Source organism: Hipposideros armiger, unplaced genomic scaffold (assembly GCF_001890085.2).
Source record: "Hipposideros armiger isolate ML-2016 unplaced genomic scaffold, ASM189008v1 scaffold_113, whole genome shotgun sequence".
NCBI lineage: Eukaryota > Metazoa > Chordata > Mammalia > Chiroptera > Hipposideridae > Hipposideros > Hipposideros armiger.
Window position 1 is genome coordinate 780230 of NW_017731463.1, and position 24274 is coordinate 804503.

The 24274-nt window shown below is 41.2% G+C and overlaps 1 protein-coding gene across 2 annotated transcripts in view; it reads left to right on the forward strand.

Moving 5' to 3' along the window:
• Nucleotides 1-24274, forward strand: part of FMN2 (formin 2) — a 360055-nt gene that overhangs the window by 13412 nt on the left and 322369 nt on the right. For both annotated transcript variants that reach the window (XM_019647547.1, XM_019647548.1), the window contains exon 2: nt 18000-18166. In XM_019647547.1, coding sequence (XP_019503092.1) covers nt 18000-18166 — 167 coding nt within the window. The remainder of the gene's footprint in view (nt 1-17999; nt 18167-24274) is intronic.

Consider the following 24274-nt stretch of genomic DNA (forward strand, 5'->3'; position numbering starts at 1 on the left):
CCCCCCGCCCAGATCCCCACCCCGGCCCTTCTGGCAATCATGAGTTTGTTTACTGTGTCTATGAGTCTGTTTCTGTTTTGTTTATTTTGTTCTTTAGATTCCACATATAAGTGAGATCATATGGATTCTGTCTTTCTCCACCTAACTTATTCCACTTAGCATAATGTCCTCTGGGTCCATCCATGGTGTTGCAAATGGTTACGATTTCATTCTTTTTTATGGCTGAGTAATATTCCATTCTATATATGTACCACATCTTCTTTATCTAGTCATCTATACAAACCTCTGGTGTGTGGTACTTTCTTCTCATTTAAGAAATTCTTTCTTATTTCTAGGTGACAAACATTCTCTCCTCCATAGTCTTCTATTAGCTTTATCATTTCCCCCTTTACATTCAAGCCTCTGGTCTATGTAAAGTCCTTGTGGTATAATGCAAGGATTCAGTTTTATTTTTCTCCATATGGCAAGCCAGTCTTCTCAACCTCATGCACTAAATAGATTTTACTCATTGATTTTTATTAACACCTTTATATCATTCCCATGTGTAGATAAGTCTGTGTTTGAAAGTCTGTTCTGTTCCTCTTCGATCAGTACCACACATTTCTTACAAATGTGGCTTTGTGATATGCCTGATTATCTAGAAGAGAAGTGTTCCGTTTTTCAAAATTGACTTAGCTGTTGATGAACCTTGTAGTCTTCCGTATAAATTTAAATAAGTTGTTGAGTTTCTTAAAAGGTCTTGGTGGTGTTTGATTGACATTTTATTAACTTTGTAGATTAAATCGAAGACTATTGTCATTTTTATTTCATCCAAGACTCTGAAAGATCACTTCATTTATTCAGATCATATTTTATGTCTTTTTAATAGAGTTTTAGACTTTTCTCCACAGGATTTGTGCTTCCTTTGCTGAGCTAGTTTCTAGATGCTTCGTATGTGTTATTGCTACTGGGAATGGTATCTTACTTTTTGTATTATTGCCAATTATTGTTCGGGTAAAGAAATGCTTTCAATGTCTTTCTGTTTTAAATATTGTATGATTTCCCTTAGGAATATTTTAAAATCTAATGGTTAGTTCATAATATCTATAGTTTATGGTTAAGATTCTGACACCAATTCCTTTGGGGGGTTTTATGGAAGCTTCATTACATAGGCAGGATTGATTAAGTTATTGGCCATTGATGATTGAACTCAATCTTCAGCTCTTCTGTCCCCAGAGGTGTGTGTGGAGGGTTGCACTGAAAGTTTCAAACTTCTAGTCACATGAGTGGTTCTCTGTCAGTCAGCCCCCATTTTTAGATGCTTTTTCCAAAAGTCACCTCATTACATAAATTCAGGTGTGATGGAAAGGAGTTTGTTATCAACATCGAGACACCATTACCATTCTTAGCTCTTATCACTTTGGAAATTCCCAGGGTTTTAGGAGCTCTGTGCCAGAAACTGGAAGAAGACAATATATATATTTCTTAAGATAAATCACACTATCCCAATAGGTATATAGGATTTTAAAGGCAGTCCTTTTATTATTTTTTTACAACAAAATAATTAAAACATAATCATAGAATATACTATACATTGTGTAGATTCTTTTGAAATTATTGTGGCTTTCTTTTGGTATCATATATGATCAGTTTTTGTGAATCCATGCATTCTTTGGAGAGCCATAATCCCCCAGAAACGTTAATATTTTAATTTAGTAGGTTGTGTTTTATACGCAACATTAATTAAAATCTCCAGTTATTTAAAATACTTCGAAAGCATCATTTAAACCACAGAAAATTACCCATCCCTTGGTTTCCATTACGTGCATCTCTCTGGTTTGCCTCCTACATTTTGGGCTGGTTTTTAAACACCTTCACCTGGTCCTCTTCTTCCTCCTAACCCTTGCTAACTGAATGCTTTTTTTTCCTCCAGGCTTCATAGTTGGTCCGTCTTCACATCCATCCATCTGTGGGAATGCATGTATGTTGGTGACTCCAAATTCAAATTTCTGGTTCAGATCTCTCTTGTGAATTCCAGATGCAAACTTCCTATTGCCTTTAAAAAAATCTTTATATGGATATGGGAGCAGATCTCATGAATTTAATCTTTCCTCCAAACCCAAACTCTTCCCTTATTTATTGCCTGCCCTGGTAGGTGGTAATACCACCCAGCAAAACCCTTCACCCAGTTTTGCAGGCCAAAAACCTGGCAGTTGTTTAAGTTAGCCAAGTTCCTCACACTTTCTTCTTCTCTTATCCAGTCAGCCAGTAAATCCTGTTAAAGTAAGCCTCTAACAATTAAAAAAAAATACATCTCCTCCTTTCCAGGAGAATTTTTAATGCTTTTCTAGAATTATTATATGTCCCTCCACTGACTGACTACCAGGACAAATTTTAAACTTGAGATTCATTGAGATTTATATTTAAGCAGAAAACTGAATGTATTCAGGATATAGTCTATTAGGTTTGTTAGCAGTTTGTACGATTCAAATCCCCATAGTAGGAGAAAGGCTGTCCCTTATAGAATGTGCAGTCTTGGAATGGAGTCTGGAGAGGAGCAACTTCACTGGAGATTTTCAAACAGAGACTGGATGAAGTTCTTTTGAGGTGGTCACAGCCTTGGAGAGGCTGAACTCGATGATCACTAAATGTTCCTTTCAACTAGAAGAGTCGATGATGCTTGCCTTCAAAAGAAAGAGCAGCAGCATTGGTCTGCACGGCATTCCTTTTATTTGAGGCTGCTTAAAAATGTTAGAAACTCTTCAGCCATTTATTAGATTCACTTTTATGGATTTAACTTAATAGATTAAAATTCAGTTTTTTCTTTTAATCTATTTTCCTTCTGGTCTGACATTTCTGTAATTTTTTCCCTTTGAACTTAGATTTGCTTCATTAATTTTAAATTTTAAATAATTACCAAAGAAATCCATAACTTAACGTAGGTCCTGAAAATGGCTGATAGTCCCTGTAATATATGTCCTGTGATAGTCCTTGGACAATTTTATTAGATTTATTAGGTTAAATTTCTTGGTTTATTGTCATATATCAGCCCTTGATTAATTGAAGTGGATAGATTTTTTTTTCTCTTGCCCAGAAGAAAAGCCTTGATGGAAGCCAAAATTGAACGTTAAATTTTTATAAATTTTAATAGACAATAGTCAGAGCTCTCTATACCAAATCATTTTTTGAATGCTCTGTGTCAGTGTGATGTCTTATGGTAATTGATGTCAAACACATTTTTTTACTAGCCTTCTAGATATTCTCAGTGTGTCTGGTACCAAAATGCATCAAATGTAAGTCCCAGTTCACCACATAGAGCAGTCAGCTTCTTCGAAACAATGACCAAGACACTATTTGAGGACTCAGATAGAAAGCAACAAATCTGCACCTGAAGTTTTATGAAGTTTAAAATATCTAAGTATTCCTTTCTTGGAATTTTGAACCTGAGGATATGCTCATAGGGACGGAGCTTCCTATAAGAGTGTGTAACTCAGCGCTAGCTATAGGATCACTGGGTTCTGAGTACTCCAGAGGGAACCGGGAGCTTTGTCCTCCTTTTTGTCTGAATTCCTGCATGAGCTGTGGTATCTTCTCTGCAGGTGGAGCCCGTGGGTTAGTTATCCTCCTTGGCTGCGACCTGTTTTTCCTGATTTAGCCAGCCATTTAACTGCATGTTTGTCTTCTTTTCTTGAGACAACCCTAGATGTTTATACCGATAAGAGTTTTCCCTTTACTATAAAACTTGACAGCATTTTGGATCTGAAACTGGGCATGTCAATTTCTATTTGATTGTAATTGGCTTTACCTCCTGGTTTTTTTAATTTATTTATCTAGAATAGGCCATCAATATGTGATGACACATAATATGTGATATCTCTGCATTTACTGACATCGTAAACTTAAGCAGTTATCATTAATGTCTTAACGCTAGATGTGCTTGTCAATAACCCCGTTTCCTCTTATTGTTTCAGTTGGTAGATAATATGGGATTTCAGGGGAAGTTTAGATAGATATGTCAGAGCTTTAAGATCAGAAAAAAGTTTAACATAATGAGACTTCTGTTTAATTCTCATCTTGCATAAGGTGTGTGGCCTGGAAGAAACAAAAACTTACATTGATGCCTTTAAAAACAGAGCAATATATATTAGGTTCATACTTCAACCATTAAAACATACACAAAAGGAAAAAAAATATCAATGATGTGTTTGTGAGATGTAAAAATATAAATTTAAAACAGGTTATTATAAATGAATGCTATTATAGGACATAAAACAACACAAAACTCACAGTTCGCCCTCTCCCCATGTATGACTTGGGATATAGTACTCAAATATTTGGGCCTTGATTTGTTTATAGGCAAAATTAGAGGATTGAGCTAAAGAATCACTCAAGCTTCTTCTGACTCTCAGAATACTGAAAATTGGAAGTTGTGGATTGTTACCGAGTAATTTCATCCTGATAACAACAAGAAGTTGTTATTATTTGGGTTCAGTGAAAACAAAGTTACACGTATCACCAAGGCTAGCGGAAAAACGTCTGTGTCTGCAGGGAAGGGTTTCAGTATTGAAGGCTTCTCTCCTGTTTGGACACTTCATTGTCCCCAGCACATGAAGAAAGAGCCAGAGGCTCTCCCTGTTGTATGTTGTCACCAGTTAGGAGCAAGCACTCTGCCTCTCTTCCAAGAGTATTCCGCCAGTATTATCCTAATTACTGTATTATTACTTATTAAGGACAGGAAGCATGTTTTCTTCATGATTATTTCCTCTGTGGACCTAGGACATTCTTGGGCAAATGGTAGACTCTTAAGTATTTGGTTATATACTGACTTTGCTGCTTTCTGCTCCACACCCCCCAATTCCACTAAAGATGTTTAAATAACACATCGTGTTCTAAATAGACTGTATTTTAAACTGCTCCTTCTGGAGCTTTGGTCAGTGTAACTGGATTGTTAGCCCCTGCAGAGTGCCGACCGCGTAGTCCGTTTCTTTTATATCTTAATACAGAATGTTGGTGGCCAGAAGCTTTTCCCAGAGTAGCTGACCCACTCGGAAGTGGACGGTCCCCGGAATAAATATTAGGAGAGCAGAGTGTGCGTCCAGTTTTGGCACGGCCACTTCTGGTCTTATGACTGCCTGCAGATTCTAGAACCTATTCATTCCTCTTAGCGTCTTTGAAATTGTGACAATAAATCCTTGCTCTGCTTCACAAAGCTGACACTAGATGTGGAAATGACTTTATGTTGTATAGTTCTGTCCACATAAAAGGTTTTCTACTTTTTATGGTGTCACTGTTCACCCACCCAATAGAACTCCAGTGCAGGGATTGATAATTTAACTTCCTCCTTGTGCAAGAGGATCACTGCATTTGTTGTGATGGTAAATAGTTCTCATAACTTTCCCCCTGACTGCTGTTTCCAGGATTATCTAGCCCTACGGTTTTCTCTTAGCAATGCAAAAGGAGTATTTGTAGAGTGTATGTATGACTGCAAAGTTGATTCCATGTGATAAAGGTAATAGTTTTTATTAACTAGGATATATAATATATATGGGGAGGGGATTAGTGCAGAAATAATTGAAGAATATTAATAATTAGTAAGTTGCCTGACTCATTGGATGAATATTATTTTTAACACGAATTTAATAAATTCAGTAAAACAATGAAAACTTTTTAAATTTTATTTTTGCTTTTATTTTTTTAAAGATTTTATTGGGGAATTGGGGGAGGGGAACAGGGTTGGGGACTTGGGGAAGGGGAACAGACAAGTTGCTGACCTTTTGTTCTTCAGTCTAGTTGTGGAGGACGTTGCTTCACTGGTCCATGTTGGTATTATCATTGCGCTCTTCCCGGTGAGGCAGTCGGTTGCCGGCCATTGGACGGCTGCTCACAGAGGCTCACGTCCGCTGCCGGCCAGCCCCATTGCAGCCTACACGGTTGTCGGCGTCTCACGGCAGCCCAGCTCCAGGTCGAGCTGTTGTTCACCATCTTAGCTGTAGAGGGCACAGCATCACTGGCCCTCATGTGGAATTCGAACCAGGGCCTTGCTGCTCAGAGCTGGTGTCCCAAGCCAACTCCTAACCAACACGCCACTTGGCCGGCCCTGAAAGCGTTTTTTTAAAGCAGAGGCTAGGAATTATAGCAAGCAGAGCCTTAAATACTATATTACCTTGTTGATATAATTAAAATCCATTGAATGTAGAACAAAGAATACCTTGGTGGCCAAAGATATATTAATCTGTGAACACCTTGCTTATTTTACTTTGAAAAATGCTTTTAAAATCAGACTTTGTCTAATGTTTTTAGATTATGGATATATTTTTATGATTCCATTATTTACTTATTTCCTTCAAGTTGAACCAAATTGTTATTTACCCCATTTACAAGTACAGAGCCTTTGGGCTGTATCGTGATAAAAATAATAGGTAACGTTTATTGGGTACTGTGATAAACTCACATCAACCAGTGTTCGTTGTTGCCAATTCAACGCCAACAGGAATTCCCAATTTGGATTGTGGCGAAAGGGGAACTTTATTTTTAGTACAAACGCCTCAGTTATGCAGCAGCAAGGCTATGGAACAGCATGGCTGTGAGGTGGACCTGGGGCCAGGTGCCCCTGGGTGAGGCCTCTGTGGGGAGGCCCCTACCTGGATAGACAGTTCTGCTCTGCTCTGCTCTGCATCAGTCTGTTTCACTCTGCTCGGGGGAGATGTCTTTGATGTTTCAGCTCCAGCTGGGGAAAGGCAGTCTTCAGATTTCAGTGGAAAGGGAAAGAAAGTGTGCTTTCCCTGCTTTCCCAGCCAGAAGGGAGCTAACTTTTGTTTTTTTGGGGGAACTGACTTTTATAGACAAAGGTCCTCACCCCTGATCCTTGACTGGTCTGTCCTTATGCAAATGAGGGCTCACAATCCTTGCAGTTTGATTGGTCCAAAAGGCACTGTTTTGATTGGTCAGAATGGAGACATTCTGATTGGTCAGTGAAGACGCTGCAGATGATACAGCTTCAGGGCTCCAGTTGGATGAGGAAAACCTCAGTCCTGTTGGTTGAAATGCAATTCCAGGAACTCCTGTATAAGGGCTGGCTCAGGTGGCAGGAACACAGTGCAGGCAGGCAATTCAGTGCAGGCTTCTCGCTGAAGAGCGGTTTGCATGAGAGGCCCATGTTTAGAAACGGCTGCTAAGCTCTGCTTTGCAATTTTGAGCCCAGTTAGCCACCAGGAGCCCTTCTCGGTAGGTATCATTTTTCTCAGGGTCTACACCCATTGTAAGATATTCTCACTTAATTCTCACAACCATTGTAGGGGGTAAAAAGGATGATTATTTCCAGTTATAGATGAGAAAACTGAGGCCTAAAAGAGGTAGAGTAATTTGTCTATGGCCGTAGCTATGTCGAAGTAAGAATGTCCAAAACCTATAGAGAGTTTTTATAAAATTTTGTTCGAACCAAACAGGATATGCCTAGAAGCAAGATCTCAACAGTCTGAGAAAATGCTTATTAGAATGGCAGTTTGCAGCTTCTTTTTAGTAAAGAAGATAACATGAAGGTGGGAGAAAGCAAGATGGGGATTGGATTATAGGCTAGTTAACAAGATTATGAGCTCTCTTGAGGGTGGTTATGCTTATTTCAAAGGTGTGTTAATCTAAATGAACAAAAACAATGGATAGGGCTTGCTTAAGGCAATGGTAAACCTTTTACTAAAGGAGTTATAGGTCTGAGGTATGACTGTTCAACATGACCAGCCCAGTTAGGAATTTATGATCAGATTACTCTGTGAGATTGCTGTCTACAGAACCCCTTTTTTGTTCATAATTCTCCCTTTTTGTCATAAATCAATCCCAAGGATGCATTGATGACCAACCTTTTGGTCAGATAATGTGGCCTCACAGCACTAGGAAGTCTCATTTCTAGGAAGTCTTGGTATCAACGTGTTGTTGAAATGCTGGACCACTGGGCCTGGGGTGATGCTGTAACCATAGGATGTGAGTTGAGACAATTTTCCCAAAAAGGGAATGGCAGGTAAATGGAAGACAGTCAGATCTAATGGCCTTCACTGTGAAAAAACACCGTGGAGCACTTCTGTCCTGTGAACTATCACGATTTGAGTTTTGCCTTCTGTCTCATTTTTTCTGTATTTTGCATCTAGTATAACATTTACATAAGCCATAAAAGTATTGAAAGTTAGCTTATACATTTTCAGTAATCATAAACAGTTGGACTATACAGAAAAACCCAAAGAACAAGTATAACTACTATTACAATTAATATTATTAGCCGACAGGCAAAGACAATCAAACAAAATGGTTTCTGAGTTCAACATCAATTTGTAGTTAAACAGGCCTTGCCAATGTCTTGAAATAGCTGTCTACCTCTGAGGTCAGCGGCTTCTCATCCTAGAGGAGTTTTTGATGTTCATAGACATGAGTGTCAGAGATGGGTGAATGTCCATTTGTGGTTACGTGCCTATTTTAGATGAGAAATGTGAATTCATAAGTTAACCTCTTTAAGTTTACTGCACATGGATTAGTTAGTAACACATGATAAGATCCCTTCCAACAATGTTGGAGAGAGTCTTTTATTTGATGTCCTTCCAATAGACAAAATCTCCTGGTTGTAAGCCATGGTCTTTGAAGTCTTCATCTCCCGGGAACACACTATGAAATGAATCAGTTATTAATTTATGAATTTCTTTAAGCTGGTTAATAAGTCCTTGACAATAACGCAGAATGTTTCCTCTTAATAAGGTCTTTCATACGCCCCTTCATCCACATGCATAGGGTGACCAGTGATTATTTCATAAGGAGAAAGGCTGTTTATCAAAAGGGGTAGATCTCGGGCTGAGGAGAACTATAGGGACAGCTTTTGGCCATGGGAGATAAGAACTTCTGAAAATTTACCTAGTTGAATTTTAATTGTGCCAATGGTATGGTCCACGAATCCAGAGAACTGGGGGGGTGTAAACCACAATGAAATTGTTCTAGACTAGGCTACATATTTCAAATGGAGTTCATTATTTGCCCAGTGAAATGAGTCCCTTGCTCACTATGTAACTCAGAGGGAATTCCTCACTTGGGAATTATTTTTTTCTAATAAAAATTTACCTCCCATTAAGGCTGTTGCTCTCCTGCAAGGGAATGCCTCAACTCAATGAGAGAACATACAAATCATAAAAAACACATATGTGTATCCTTGCGATGATGACATTTGGATAAAATCCAATTGTTTTACCTCAAATGGACCTAAAGGGAATGGGGAATGTCCCTGGGATCCATGGAGTGACTTTCCAGGGACATATCTGCCACCCACTTTATGAGCTACAGTGGAAAAAGGTTTCCAGCAATATTGTTTACACCATGAAATCATCTTTTCAGGAGCCCAGTGTGTTAGTTCACGAATCTGTTAAAATATATGCAATTAAGCCCCTATGGGCAAGAGTGATTTCCCTGTGGGTCCAAACTGTATCTGTTTGTCTGGGTCAGAAGCTCCCCTTCCCTGTTGCCATGTCTTCTGTAGCTGTCTTTTGGAACTGTAGAAGAGAGTCTTTTATTGATTTAGCAGGTAGCAAAGAACATTCTTGGGTACAGATAATTTGTTTGCTTAGTGCTACCTGTTTACCTGCAGCATCAGCTATATGATTTCCTTTTGCTTCCATGGTGGTAGCTTTCGAATGTCCTGGAATTTTGATAATTGCCAATTGTCTCAGTTTCTGTATGGCATCTAATAATTCTGCAACGTGTTTTCCATTCTGTTTAGACTGCTGTGAGGGAGTTAAAAAGCCTCCTTGCTTCTATAACATTTGAAAATCATGAGCTATACCAAAGACATAGCAATATTTACACTATCAGTGTAAATATTGGCTATTTGATCTTTGGCCAATTGACAAGCTGAAGTTACAGCCATTAATTTGGCTTGTTAGGCAGATTGTATTTCAGGTAAATAAGAACTTTCAGTTACATCCACCATGGAAATTACTGCATATCCAGTTCTGTAATATCCCTGTTCATCTTTGAGATAAGATCCACCTGTAAACCAGATTAAGTTAGCATTATCAATAGCAGTTTCCTGTAAATCATTTCTAGCAGCAAGAAGGTGGTCAGTAAGTACCATGCAATCGTGGGTGTCTTCATCTTGTAAAGAAGGCAGTCAAGTTGTTGGGTTAAGACTGTTACATCAAGCTAAAGAAATATTAGGCACAGAAATTAGGAGTACTTTGTAGGAAGCCATTCAGCTGACTGAGTATGGCTGAGTATGGCTAGAGTTTAGCAAAGATTTAACAGAATGAGGAACATAAGTGGTTAAAGGAGAGCCCATAACTATTTCTTCTTTTTGTATAACATGGCTGTATCACAGATGGCCCTCATACAGGGAGGAGCTCTTTTGCTACTGGGTCTAATTGCTGGCTACAATATTGCATAGGTCTCTGATGATCTCCATGTTTCTCAATTAGAATTCCTAAAACATTTCTATCATTTTCATGTATAAAAAGGAAGAAAGGGGCTGGCCCAGTGGCTCAGTTGGTTAAGATTTGCTTAAGAGCGTGAGCTCTGAGCAACAGGGTGGCCTGTTTGATTCCCACATGGGCCAGTGATGCTGCACCTGAGCTGAGCTGCCGCTGAGCTGCCAACAGGTGGCAGGATGGCTCAGCTGGTGAGAGCACATGCTCCTAACAATAAGACTGCCTGTTCCATGGTGGGCTACGCCTGCCCGTGACTAAGATTGAACACAGCACCTTGAACTTAGACGCAATGAGCTGCCAACGGGCAGCAAGATGGCGACTGGCGCCCTTCACAACTAAGATTGAAGAACAGCAACTTGTCTGGTCCCCTTCCCCAATTCCCCAACACTGTTCTCCTCCCCCAATTCCCCATTTTTTTTTTAAAAAAGGACGTTTATAAATAGGGTGTCCCAAAGCAGGAGCTTTAGAATAATTCTTCCTTTAGAGCTTCTAAATCTTGTTTGCTTATGGTTCCATTGGATTTGATCAGGTTGATCTGATTTTAATAAGGCACATAGAGGCTGAACCGTTAATGAAAAATTTGGGGGCTGGCCGAGTGGCGCATTGGTTAAGAGTTGGCTTGGGAGCACCGGCTCTGAGCAGCAGGGCCCCGGTTCGGATCCCACATGAGGGCCAGTGACACTGCCCTCTACAGCTAAGATGGGGAACAACAGCTCGACCTGGAGCTGGGCTGCCTTGAGTCGCCAGCAAAGGCATGGGCTACAGTGGAGCTGCAGTGGGCTGCTGTAAAGCTGCCATGAGTGGCTGGCAGCTGGCGTGAGCGGCCATGCAATGGCTGGCGAGCAACTGCCTCATCTGGGAAGAGCGCAGTGATAAAACCAACATAGGCCAGGGAAGTGACGTCCTTCACAACTAGACCGAAGAACAAAAGGACAGCAACTTGTCTGTTCCCCTTCCCCAATTCCCCAACCTGTTCCCCTCCCGCAATTTCCCAATTAAAAAAAAAAAAATTGGAACCCATTTGCAATAGTATCCAGTCAGCCCTACAGACTCCCTAAACTATTTCTTGGAAGAGAAAGGGATAGGATTCCTCTGAGTCTTTCAGAGTTAATTAGTAGCCCATCTTTAGACATAAGATGGCCAAGGCATTTTACTTGGGGCAAACAAAATTCAAGCTTGTCTTTGGAGACCTTGTTTTAAGTAGCTGCTGTAATAGGTAAATTGTGTCCTTTTTGTAATCTAGTAATGTCCTAGAGCATGAAAGTAAGTCATCCACATATTGGATTAGAGTGGAATCCATGGGAAATTCAACATCACTTAATTAGCCTTTAGTAACTGAGAGAAATACGTGGTACTCTCCATGTACCCTTGCGGCACTACAGTCCAAGTAAATAGGCAATCTTTCCAAGTGAAGTCAAAGAGATATTGACTGTCTATTTCTGCAGACATAATTCTATTACTGAAAAATATTGACAGTCCACAGGAATGTCTGATAATAGAGTATGTAGACTTGGAATCACATGATGTCTGAGAAAAACTTTTTTATAGCTCTGAGATCCTGTACACATCTCTGTCCTTGTCCATTAGGTTTCTTTACTGGACAGAAGAATTCAAAGGATAGAATTACAGGGGCTCGTACATTGAATTATAAGCCCCTTTAAAGTAAACTTATATAATGGGCTTAATTCCAGCTAGCATATCAGCTCTTAAAGGATACTGGTGAATATTATGTAGAGGCAAAGTATTGTCAATAGTTATTTTGATAGGAGTGGCTGACTTGGCCTTGACAGTAACTATACTGGAAAGAGGCCAGAGGGAACGTCCTGCAACAAATGTTCAGTCTCAAGATTAGTTTCCTCTTGAGGAGGTTCCTTTAAAATTGCGATTTTTCTCTATTGGTTCATCATCTGATTCATTTAGTTCTAAGTACATTTCACACTTCTGAGAAAAGGATTTGTGGGCCTCATGGGTTTCCAGAAAGTCTCACCCTGTCAGGTGAGTTGGGCAGATCTGAATAGCAAAAATATATGTGTTTCTATAACATTCCCTAGCTGGAGGGAATAGGTTCTGATTAAAAATCAGACATTGGTTGATTAGATGTCCCTACCGTTTGTGCAGAAGCTTTGCTCCAGGGGAGAGAACAATTTAATTGGGTAGTGTTAACAATGGATAAAGTAGCACCAATATCTACAAGGCTTGCCTTAGTAGCTTCCTTTTTATGGTGATTTCAGTTTCTCCTAAAGTATTGGGGAGAAGGGGAAGTGCCCTCTCACAATCCTTGGAGCAGCCCCATACTTGCTGCTGTCTCCTTTCCTTTTCTAATTCCCACTTCAGTTTTCTACAATCCTTATGATGACCTGGCTTTTTATAGTAAAAGCAGACTCTTCTTCTCCTTGTTGAAAAGGCCTATGTGGAGGCCTGGCCTGATTGCTTCAATCCTGGAACTGTAAATTCATAATATTAGCAACTTTATCCTTTTCTTCCTTTGAATAGTTTTAAATAATGGATTGGCCAGAGTTGCTAGTTTATCAGCATGTGTGGTCGGCCAGTGTAATTCATGTTGTTTAATCAGAGTTACAAGCTCCTCATCTAACCCTTCCAGAAATCCCAAATTGAGCATTGGATCCTTTTGATGACTTTTAAAACCATCTGGGACAATCCTAAATATTGTTTTAAAGTTTTTTCAAAACATTCAAAGAAATCAAGCATGGTTTCATCAGGTTTTTGTCTACATTGCTGGATTTTTGTTCAGTCTATTTTGCAGGGAAAAAATCTCAGGGATGGCTTGGTGAAGCCAGGGGACTAATTTCCTGCATTCTCCCCCTCCATGTGTTTCTCATTGTTTTAAAAATCTCTTATAGCGGTTTTCCAACCTAGCCATTCTTGCTGCTTTGCTCTCCGAGACCAATAGGCTATTCCAACAGGTTAGAATAGCCAGGATCCTATATGCTGACAATTAAATCAGGTTCTTTTGCAAACCTAGCAGGGTCTTGGGAGAGGACCAGAAAAATGGTTAGTTAGATCTCTTAATTCTGCTTTAGTCCAAGGAGAGTGAATTATTGCTGGGTCCCCTCATCCTTAGGCTTTTCTCTAAAGGGAGCTGCCAGAATTTCTGAGTTTTCTAACCTATCCTGGTCTGGCTTGCTATTCTTACTTCCCCTACGTCAGTAGAGGGTGGTGGTGGAGCAAGTGTAGAGGGGAGAAAATGAGGAGAAAGGGAGGGATGTCTGGACAAGGCAGCTCAGAAAGTAGGGGTGTAGTTGGAGAAAAGGGGAAGTGGGGTGTGGGCTTTGAGCAGTTTCAGGAGCCTTCTTTAGTTCAGAGACAGTCTCTACAAGTTTCTTATTAAGTTCCTGAAGAGAAGAAAGTTTACCTGTGTTCCTTTTTGCGGCTGCTATTTTCCGGTCAAGGTAAGTGTGACATTCATTCGGTTCAATTTTAGAGCCTACTCTTTTCCAACTGAGCGTGCAAAAATTAATTCAGAGGTATTGTTTTTAGGTAAATCTCCCCATTTCTGTAGATACTCGCAGATCAAGAGTCCACATGAATTGTGCATAAAACTCACAGAGTATTAATGGGAGGCTGACTGTGGTGGGGCTTCTCCGCCTCAGAGGCATGATTACCCATGTTAATTGCAGTTTTTCTTTTGAGTCAATTAGAAAAGGCTGAAATTGAAAGCAGCCACATAAGTACAACTCAAAGTCAGGCACCACTACCTAAAGCAGGTAGGTTTGGGATTCCAAGGAGGGAGTCGCCCAAGTTTGCCCCCTGAGAAGCAGGGAGCTGGTGGAACACAATGGAGCACATGGGCCCTGCTGGTTCCGAGCATGCGGCCTGGGGCTGTGTGGTGGGCCTGGGTGGGCTTCTCAGAATCCTGCCGCCTACACCAAGTAAACGTCAATGTAAGAATGTCTAAACCTGTCAAGAATTTTTATAAAAATTTGAGTCAAACAGAGGATAGATACATCTGGAAGAAAGATCTCAACAGACTGAGATGAAATGTTTCCAAGAAATGATTTTGCAGCTTTTTAAAATGCATTTGGAGTTAAGAAGGAAACATAAGGAGGATGACGTGTGAAGGTGGGAGAAAGCACGTCAGGAAGAAAGAATTACAGGACAGTTATTATGTGCTCTGTTGCAGGTAGATGGTCATGCTTTAGGAAGCGCAGTCTGAAAGGGGGCATTTCAAAGGGGTGTTAACCTAGATGCACAGAAACAATGGACAGGGCTTGCTTGAGGCAAAGATAAGTCTTTTACTAAAGAAGTTACATGCCTGGGGTGGGACTGCCCACCATGACCTGCCCATTTAGGAATTTATGATCAGATCAACCCTGTGAGGTTACTCTCAGTACAACCTTTTTCACATCCACACATTCCGTAGGGAGGAGGTAGACCACAGACTTAGATAAATTCAAGGGCTGAGCTCTCTGAAGGATAAAGGGGAATAATAAAGAATAATTATTAAATAAATATTAGTCAATAAATATTATTAAATAAAGGGGAAAGAATAAAGGGGACAAGAGTGATGGGGTGTGCTATTTTATAAAGGGTGGTCAGGAAGTTCTCTCAGTGGAAGTGACAGTCGAGCAGAGACCTGAATAAAATGGAGGAGTGAGTCATTCAGGTGTCTGGGGGAAGAGTGTTCTAGAGCAGGGGCGCTGAGGTGGGAGCGGGCTCAGAATGGTCAAGGGAGAGATGAGAGCAGAGTGAGGGAGAGCAGGAGGTGAAAAGTGGGGAGGCGTCTCTTTCGTCTTGGTGAGGTGTTGGTTGTACTCTGAGAGCGAGGGGTTGGAGAAAGCTTTGAAATTGGACTTCTGGAGGTGGTACAGTTCCTGATAAGGACACGGGAATGGTCTCGAGTGTAGAGTGGAAGCAAGGATTCAAGGTCTGGGATGAGCTATCTCCCTGAAATATGATGGGAGTAGAGGTGGAAAATGGGCCAGTGAGTCGGTAGGTGAAGTATCTAGTGAATGGGGGATGAGGAGGAAATGGTGAGAGATTAGCGAATGGCAGAAAGGAAAATGATGGTGGGTGGTCCAGCCAATGGCAGGAGTTTCAAGGGAGCTGATGGTTTTGAAGGAGAAGAAACAATTGGAAAGTGTTTGTGGTGATTGAGGAATCATCCTCTCACTTTGTGTCCCTAAGATATGTGGGATTTGACATAGAATGTCTCCATCTGAGAGGACAGTGAGAGGAAGACTCAAGGGGCGGCCGAGTTACTGTTCATGCAAGTTCCTTTCAAAGGGAGGTTAGAGCAGAGGTTCTCAACTGGGGGGTTGGGGGGTTGGGGGGGTGATTTTGTAACCCAGGGGATGTTTGGTAATATCTGGAGAAATTTTAGTCTGTTACAAATGGAGGCAGGATGGTTGTGCTGCTGACATTTAGTGAGTAATGGCCAGTGATGCAGCTACACATCCTACAGTGCACAGGATTGGCCCCCACAACACAGAATTATCCCGCCCAAGGTGCCAGTGGCGTTTGCAATTGAGAAGCTCTGGATGAAGGACTCCGGTGCGGTGTTTGCTCAGTAAACAACTGAAGTTCCAGGGGTGTCTATTTCCTTCTTGTCCACATTGCTCCGTAACCTTTGGGCTTGATACACATTTACTTGCATGTACGTGTGCGCACACACAGAAGGATCCTGTCGCCCTTATTTTTGGTTATATGCAATGTTTGAGTTATAGGAAAGAACTAATTAAGTTCATGGCTATTTTCAGTCCTACCATAAGATGTGTAAAATGGGTGTACCGCATGGTAATTAATCACTTGAGAATTAAGGGATGAGGTTTCCTAGGTGTTTGGTTCCAGTTAGGTGCAGACAAACTTAAGTTCTGTAGGGGGTGGGGCGGGGAATCCTTTATGTCCTCTCAAAAAATCTTTTGGGACACCAAAGAATGTTCTCTAGTGATGTAAAGGAATGGAGTAAATAGAGAGGCCCCTTTTGCCCTGCTTGGTCATTCTACATATCAGAGATACATTTTGAAATTAGTTTTATTTCACAAAAACAGGAAGCAGCCCCAAAATTGCATTGCTAACGTTTTGAAAGAATTGAATATTGATTATACATTGGAAATTTAGTTGCTGTAACGAAATTATAGACCTGGCCTTCTTCTGGACAACCCCAAGCTAAGAGTGCCTTTTACATTTCCAAAGTTGTTAAAAACGAAACAAAAAAGAATGTGTGACAGATTTGACATGGCCTCTAAAGCCTATAATATTTACGATCTGACCTTTTACAGAAAGTTTGCAGACCCCTGGTGTAGACTGGTAATTCATTTCCAGCTCTGGCCATGATGTGAATGAGTCTTGGTCACAGAATCACATTGTATTCCTTCAGAAATCCCAAAAATATTTAGTGATGCTTCTTATGTGCAAGTGATCAGATTTGCAGGATATTTACTGGCTGTCAGAGTTTATGACTTACTGAGGGAGGTAGACATGAAATAAATCGCACAAATAGTGAATTAAAATAAAGGAGCTATGAAGGGTGCCCAACGAGTGTGGCACGGGGGTCCCTGAAGGCTGTTCTGGATAAGTGGTTTGAATCGAAATTTGAAGAATGACCCCCTCCCCCACCCCAATAGAGGAAGGGGCCGGAATAGGGCAAGAAGTCAGAGTACAGTTGTGGCCCTGGAATGGACCCTAGAGATTTTTCTGTCTTCTACCACAGTTGATCAGCGCAGAAACCAGCTAAATAAATTTCTGGAGGATAGTAAATTATAGGGCGAGTAGTGTCAAAAATGAATTAGGGACTGACCTGCGGCTGTCAGCTCTGGTTAACATTAGAATCAATTGGTGACCAAGAAAATTCTGATGCCGGGTCCTGCTTCCAGTCATTCTGCTCTCCCTCAGTGAGCCTAAGGTATAGCCAGGATGGAGACCCGAGGGATGAGGTGGCCCCAGGCCCTCTAGGGCCCTCAGGCAGTGTCCTCTTCTCTTTGTGCCTCTGTTCTCTTATTTCTTTTAGGGAAATAATAAAAAACGAGTTTGGACCTACTCTAGAGTTATGTTCCTGAGGGGCGTATGAGAAAATTGTGAGTTTCTTTCTATCACGCTCCTCATCAGGGTGACTGCTTGCTGGTCGGCTTGTCACACCCTTGTCGCAGGCTGCCTCCCTATCTCTTCTTCCCTTCCCCTCCCCATCGCCACGTGTGACAATGAATGTCAGCCACTGACACCTCCCAGCCCAAATGGTGGTTACTGTTTCCTCAGAGAGCAATCAGCAGGGTAAACAGATGAGGAAGGAAGATCACCATTAAAATCCAAAACGCTGGGGCCCTCCTTCAGATGGGGGAACATGGACAGCCCATACCATGGCCCATCCCCCCTTGGGGCAGGAGGTGTTTGGGGGACGGGAGAGCAAACAGGGACTGCCCCGTCCCGTGTGATATCCCAGGCCTCCGACTGCAGAGTTTTCTCTGGGTTTGAGAGGCTGCTTTCTGCGCACGCCGGTAGCCTTGGCAACCGTGTTGCTTGCTCACTGGTTCTGTTTACCCGTCCTCTGTCCTCTGGGAGAGCCCTGAGACAGGTGATCGGCCCTGCTCCCTTCTGACCACCGCGTCTCATCCACAGGGCGGACTCTGCTGGAGAAGCTGTTCAGCCAGCAGGAGAACGGGCCTCCAGAAGAAGCAGAGAAGTTTTGCTCCCGGATCATCGCCATGGGTCTCCTGCTTCCTTTTAGTGACTGCTTCAGGGAGCCGTGTCATCAGAACGCCCAGTCAAGCTCAGCTCCGTTTGATGTAAGTCGACTTCACTTCATCCTGCGAGGCAGATTGCGGTCGCAATAGCCATTGTGATGTGTGTCTGCCAATCAGCCTATAGTTTAAAAACCAACATATGATGCAAGCCTTCCTCCCCATAGCCTCTCAACAGCTCAGCTTGTGTGTGTTTCCATGCTTTCCTTTTTGACTGGGGTATTACTCTTAAATATATTTGCCAAACCTCCTTTCCTTAACAGATGGCCACAATCTCCTAGCCGGCGCTAATCAGTGATTTTAACGTGGCTCTGAGTCAGTATTTCTGACTTTGCTGGTTATAGACATTCCTTCAGAAGCAGCTCCACAGGGCAAGAGTTTTGTTCCCACTGGGCTGCAGGTCTCCATGGGCCCCAGAGTGCTATTTCGGTGCGTTCATAACTCACCTGTGTACAAAAGACTGACATGACACAGCATCACCTGCTTTCTCATCCACCTCCCAGTCGCCGGGAGAGTTAATACTGGGCAGCTGGAATTCCACAGGTATCGACATGATCCCTAACCAATGTCAGCACAGCTGGATTATCGTGTTCAAGCCAGAGTATTGCTAGTGTTTCTCAGGTATGTGGTACCTGTTTGACGTTCCTTGCGATGAGTCTGCCTCCAAAACCCAGGTATATAAGAATTCCCGTATATGAATTTCTCATAAGAAAGCGAAAGGTCTGGTTGGCTCACTTGTGCAGAGGTATTTGTGAGGCAGAGTTCTCATCCAGATGGGTTAGTTACATTTGCCCCATTGCTTCCATCTGGACCTCTTCCCGTAACAGACTTCTTCCATTTAGATGCTGTCGATCAAGGAGTACAATGATGAGTTTTGAAAGACAATGAACATGAGCCCTGGCTGAGATCAAGATGCAATAGAAATAGTAAAATGTCTGCATGTGCCTGTTCTTCTTCCTGTTTACTCATTACAACCTGTGGCTTTCCCTGAGCTCCCTTCAGTGTTAGGAAAATAAATCACATCAAATATCGTGAGATCGTCTTGATCCTTCCCATGTGAAAGTAGATTCTCCAGCATGTGCTTAAGAAGCTTCCTTCTTAAGACTTTTCTATGTATTTAGTTTATTAATGGAATGGCAGCTAATCACTGCTAGGTAGACCTTTTTCTTCTATGGGAAGAATTGGGTAATTTAAAATGTTCCCTCCCTTTCTTTTGTCCTTTGCCAGAGGTGTATGTTATTTTAGAGACAGGACCTGGGGTGCGTGGTGGGCTAAAAGTGTTGTAGAGCTGCGTTCTAGAAGATGTATCAATTTGCAAGTTGGAATTTAAATATGGTACAGACAAAGGCAAACACGAGCCATCTCTAATATTTGCTCTTTGATTAAAACTATATTCCCAAGTTGACTGCACTTTCTCCCCTGAAAGCTCAGAAGTAAACAGTCTTATTCAACAAATGTGAAGTTGGAATAAACTGAAAAGAATGGGATAACTCTAATCCTTTTTTTAAAATCTCTGAACTGGCTGCACGGTGCCCACTACCTGCTCCATTCTTGGGTGTTAGGGACTAGTAACTCCTCCCAGCCTGGTCATTTTGGAGGGCAGTGGTGTGGCACAGAGAGTGAAAAGCTAACAGCAAATACATAAAATCCCTTAATGTGGCATACAATAATTTCCTTGGAATGGGGAATTTCTTTCCCCCAACTTTGTGATTGCGTTTTCTCCTTACTTTATTCGATGACCGTGCGGCCTTTCTACTTCCCCCGCCAAACTAAACCCAAAACAATTATGGAATTAAAGGTACTCAATTAAGAAAGGTTATTCCATACACTTAACAGCCGTTCAGCAACAGAACAGTACATTTATTGTATGTATGGCAGAGGTTTTCTTCAAAACCCAGAAGAGGTAACAATAAGGGGGAATTAGATAGACTGAGGTCTTGAGGGGTAATGAGGAGGAATGCACTTATCTGTGGAGAAGGGGACGCTTCAGATAATTAGTCTGTCTGCTGATTTCCAGAAAATTGCTGCTGGGAGGATTTCTTATCCACAGATCTCTTGAGGACAGTTGCCCTTCGAGACAAAACACCCTGTGGGACTCAGCTCAAAGCTGGTCCTCTTCCCACCTCTGAATTAGTGCCCTTCCCTAAGAGTACCCCATCCTGTCTCCCCTCACCTCTCCTCTCTCCATTTACACCTGTGATTAGAGCAGTCGAGTTTTGATTTAGAGATCTTACCAATGGAGCTTAGGGACTAGTCTACTTCAGTCAATTCCTTTGATTTAGTCCAATTTATTTTATACAGTTTTAGAACCTAACATTTTGCTTTAGGAATGCTATACAAAATACGAAAGAACTTCACATTTTCTCTTACATTTCAGCTTAACGTTTCAAAAACACGAAAAGGCACAGAGCTTTGAGTGATAATGTTAGTTCATTCACAGATGTTTACCAGATACATTCGACATGCCAGGCAGTGTTTTAGGCTCCAGAGAGTTGCTAGTGAGCAAGAGAAATAAGATTCTTGTTCTCCTGAAATTTGTATTCTCTTCAGGGTGGGAAAAGACAGCTTTAAAAAAAACAAAATGAAACAAACAACAGCAACAAACAAACAGAACCACAAGTAAAAGCCTAGGTAATGCTATGAAGGAAATCACCCAACTAATGTGATAGAGTGAACGGGGATGGGGTAAGGTGAATGCAGAGGGAAACCTCACTCAGGTGTCACGAGGCGAGGCACAAGGGAAGGTCATTCCAGGAGGCTCAAGTGGCAAGTACTACCGGGCCAGAGGAGAACGCGAGCACGACCTAAGGAAGGCGCAGCCTGAGGGCCTGTGTAGCTTGAAGCTTCATGACAAGAGGACAGAAAGGATTTAGGAGACAGAATGTTGGATGCCATGGAAGGAAAGTGGATTTTTTTTTTTAAGTGGGAGATTTTGGAAGGTTTTGTGCCGGGGAAGGACATATTTATTGTATATTTCACATGAATCACTCCGCCTGGCCTATAGAGCATAGGGGGCAGAGGCAGAAGCAGGAATACCAGGTGGGGTATCACAGTTGTTGAGCAAGAGGTGGTGGCGATAGCTTGGACAGGGTGGTGGCGAGAGAGATACAGAAGAGGCAGCAGGTGTGGGGTAGATTCCGGAGGTGGAGCTGATGGCGCTTCTGGTGGGTTTGACAAGGGGCAGCGGGAAAAGGAAATCCAAGGTGACTTCCTGGTTTTGGGGTTTAAGTAGCTGGGTGGATGTTTGTGCCATTTACTGAGATGGAGAAAACAGGTAAGTGCTATGAGAAAATGTTTTAAGCACAAAAATGGTCATCGTTAAATTCTTTTCTTGAATCAAATTCTGTTTATTTAGAAAAATCATACCTAGCATATTATCGGACAAACGTTAGCTTTTGATTTTTGCTGAGTGGAATGTTATTGCCTTTATTGGCTGATCAAAATTAGGGCCATGAGACTCTAAATTATTTCAGCCATCAAAAGGGCAGGCAGCCTTTTTCGTAGCCATGTTTTCATAAAACACAGAGAGAGAAGGAGCCTAAAAGCATTGTCTGTAGTCTTTTCCATTTCCGTCAGTAATTTGGAGACCTAGAAACCATCAACCTACTTATTCTTTGATAGTATTCTCACATTTGTCTTTTGCCTTTCTTGTTCATTTGCTGGTTTCTGTTTTATATTTCAAATAGAATTCTAAGCTAGCACAATTCTAAAGCTAGCACAATTCTAAAGCTAGCAAGAGAAAACTCAGAGATAGTCCTACTGCTTGTGACTTGGTAGATTGTATTGTTGAGCAGCAGAGGTGGTGTTTTTTTGTGGTCTGAGGAAAGACTTTTTTTTTTAGTCATCTCTCTCACATGCGAGGAAAAATATGTCTCCTGAGGAAAGACTATTTTTCTTTTGGAACCTAATTTAGACTAAGTCATCTCTCTCACATGTGAGGAAAAATATGTCTCCTGAAATTTTTACCAGTTTCCAACTCCTTAAAAGCATCAAAACCCTCATTTATGACAATAATAATTTGAACTTTTGGGCCACTGCCCTGAGGCAGTCTGGTGCTCAGCCTGTTGCCAACCACGGGCCCGGACTCACTGCCTGTTAGTTGTGAATGGAGGTCATTTTGCAAGAATAAGTCCAGTATATCGCTCCTCAAGGCTCCTTTTCCTTTGAATGCCTGTATTCATGTTGCGAACCCTTTTTCTGAGTCAGATTCGTCAGCAGCTGTTTTCCAGCAAACCACAATTATCTTACATAATTGTTGATTATCCATTAGCAAGCTCTTCTAGGATTTCTTCTAGCTATGTCCAGATATCACATTATCACTTTACATCACAAAAAAATAAAGCAAGTGTAATTGGCTCAAGGATTTTGGCAGGAGTATATGGTTCTACCTACTGAATCCTTTAGAACCGATCTTAAATGTCTTTCTAGTAGAACGGTTTTGGATGATGGGCTATTTTGAATTTGGCAGATCTGTTGATTTTACTAACTGTAATGATCTCTGTCTTTGCCAGATGGGCAGGGGCCCCTTGGTGTGCATTTAAATGGAGATAGGTGGATGAGTATATCAATGAGGCTAGAATTAAAGAGAAGAAGGAAGGCATAAAAATTCAGTCCAAAAAGGAATAAAAGAAACATGATTTTTAACCTGTTGAAAGATAAGTCTGTAATGATTACCAAGAGCAGGCACTCTGAGAAAACTGATGACATGTACTCTATTCACTGTCACCAATAGTCAGGATGAAGGCTTAAGTGAACAAATAGAATTGATCACTTGTATTTGAATTATCTTTTCAGAGCAGGAAGAATACTAGATGCTATTTAGTCAAACCCACACAGATCTTTTTCTGAGAAACAGTAAAAGCCATGACATCTTTTAGCCCTAAGAGAGTATATATACATGTCTTTTATTTTTTTGCTGTATCTTTATTTTTGAAACATAGTGTACAGTTTTAATGCTCAGGAAGTTGTTTTTATTTTGTGGTATTAAAATTATACTTAGTCTGCAGACCAGCTTTTAAAATTATTTTACCTGAGTATTTCTTTTCCCTGCAGACTCAGCTCTAATCTCAACACAGAAGTCTAATATAATAGAAGATTTTACTGAACCAAAATTCATTTTGTAGCCATGTTTTCCATTTACTTCATTAGCCAGAAAATCATTGCGTAAATCCATGGTAGGGAGGGTAACAAAAGTAGACTGAAGCTGTAATCCTTTCCCTGAGTTTTACTCATATAACTGTTTGTTTTGTTTTGTTTTAATTTTATAAACTTAAGGAAGTTCTGAGGTGTTATAGTCACCTGGTTAGAGATGACTGTGCTGCGAGACAAGCAGCAGGCCCTGCTCTGCCCGCCTTTCCACTTTGAGTCCTGCCCTCAGTGTGGTACCCGCTGCTGTTGTTCAGCTAGTTTTTGGACTTATAGTTTAAGTTCGTTGATGCCATTATCAGCATTCCTGTCGTCTTCTGGCTATAAGATATGAGGAGTTAGGTCTACGCCTGTCCCCCTCAACTTTGTTCCTTCTATAGAGTTAATATTGCTATTCTAGTTTCCCTTTAATAATTCTTGTTTTAACCTTAAATCATACCCTTCAGATTTTTTGTTTGCTTTTGTTCTATCAACCTCAGATGGTATCTCCTGCCTCCTCACCCACTTTTGACAATTATGCTAATTAGTGCCTCCGCCTTCTCCTCCTTGGAGCCCAAGACCCATGTTCCTCCCAGCTTCCACCCTTTTATCCTTAAAAGTATATTTTTAAGGTTAATGTTTTATCCATAAGTTTATTCTAAAAGTTGAAAAGCAAATGGACCCTGTGTAAGGGTTGCCTTGCAGATGCAGTAGTGTGCTAGTAGTAGTTTAATTTCCTTCTCAGTATCCAAATATTATAGCCCCCAGTTTGGTCAAACAAGGATATTCCTGGGGTCCAGTTCAAATGGATTCTGTTATTTTAATAAACAGTCACTTGTTCAAAAATATGCGTATGCCATATTTATTGGGCTGTTGGAAAAGTCATGACGTATTTTTTTTCTGTTTTTCATTGCAAAAATGTGTCATGACTTTTCCGACAACCCAACAGTTTATTTTACATTTGGTTTTTCCCTTTCTTATACAGGCGTTCTCTAACCAGCCCAACAAAGTTTTTGATTGCCTCTTTTC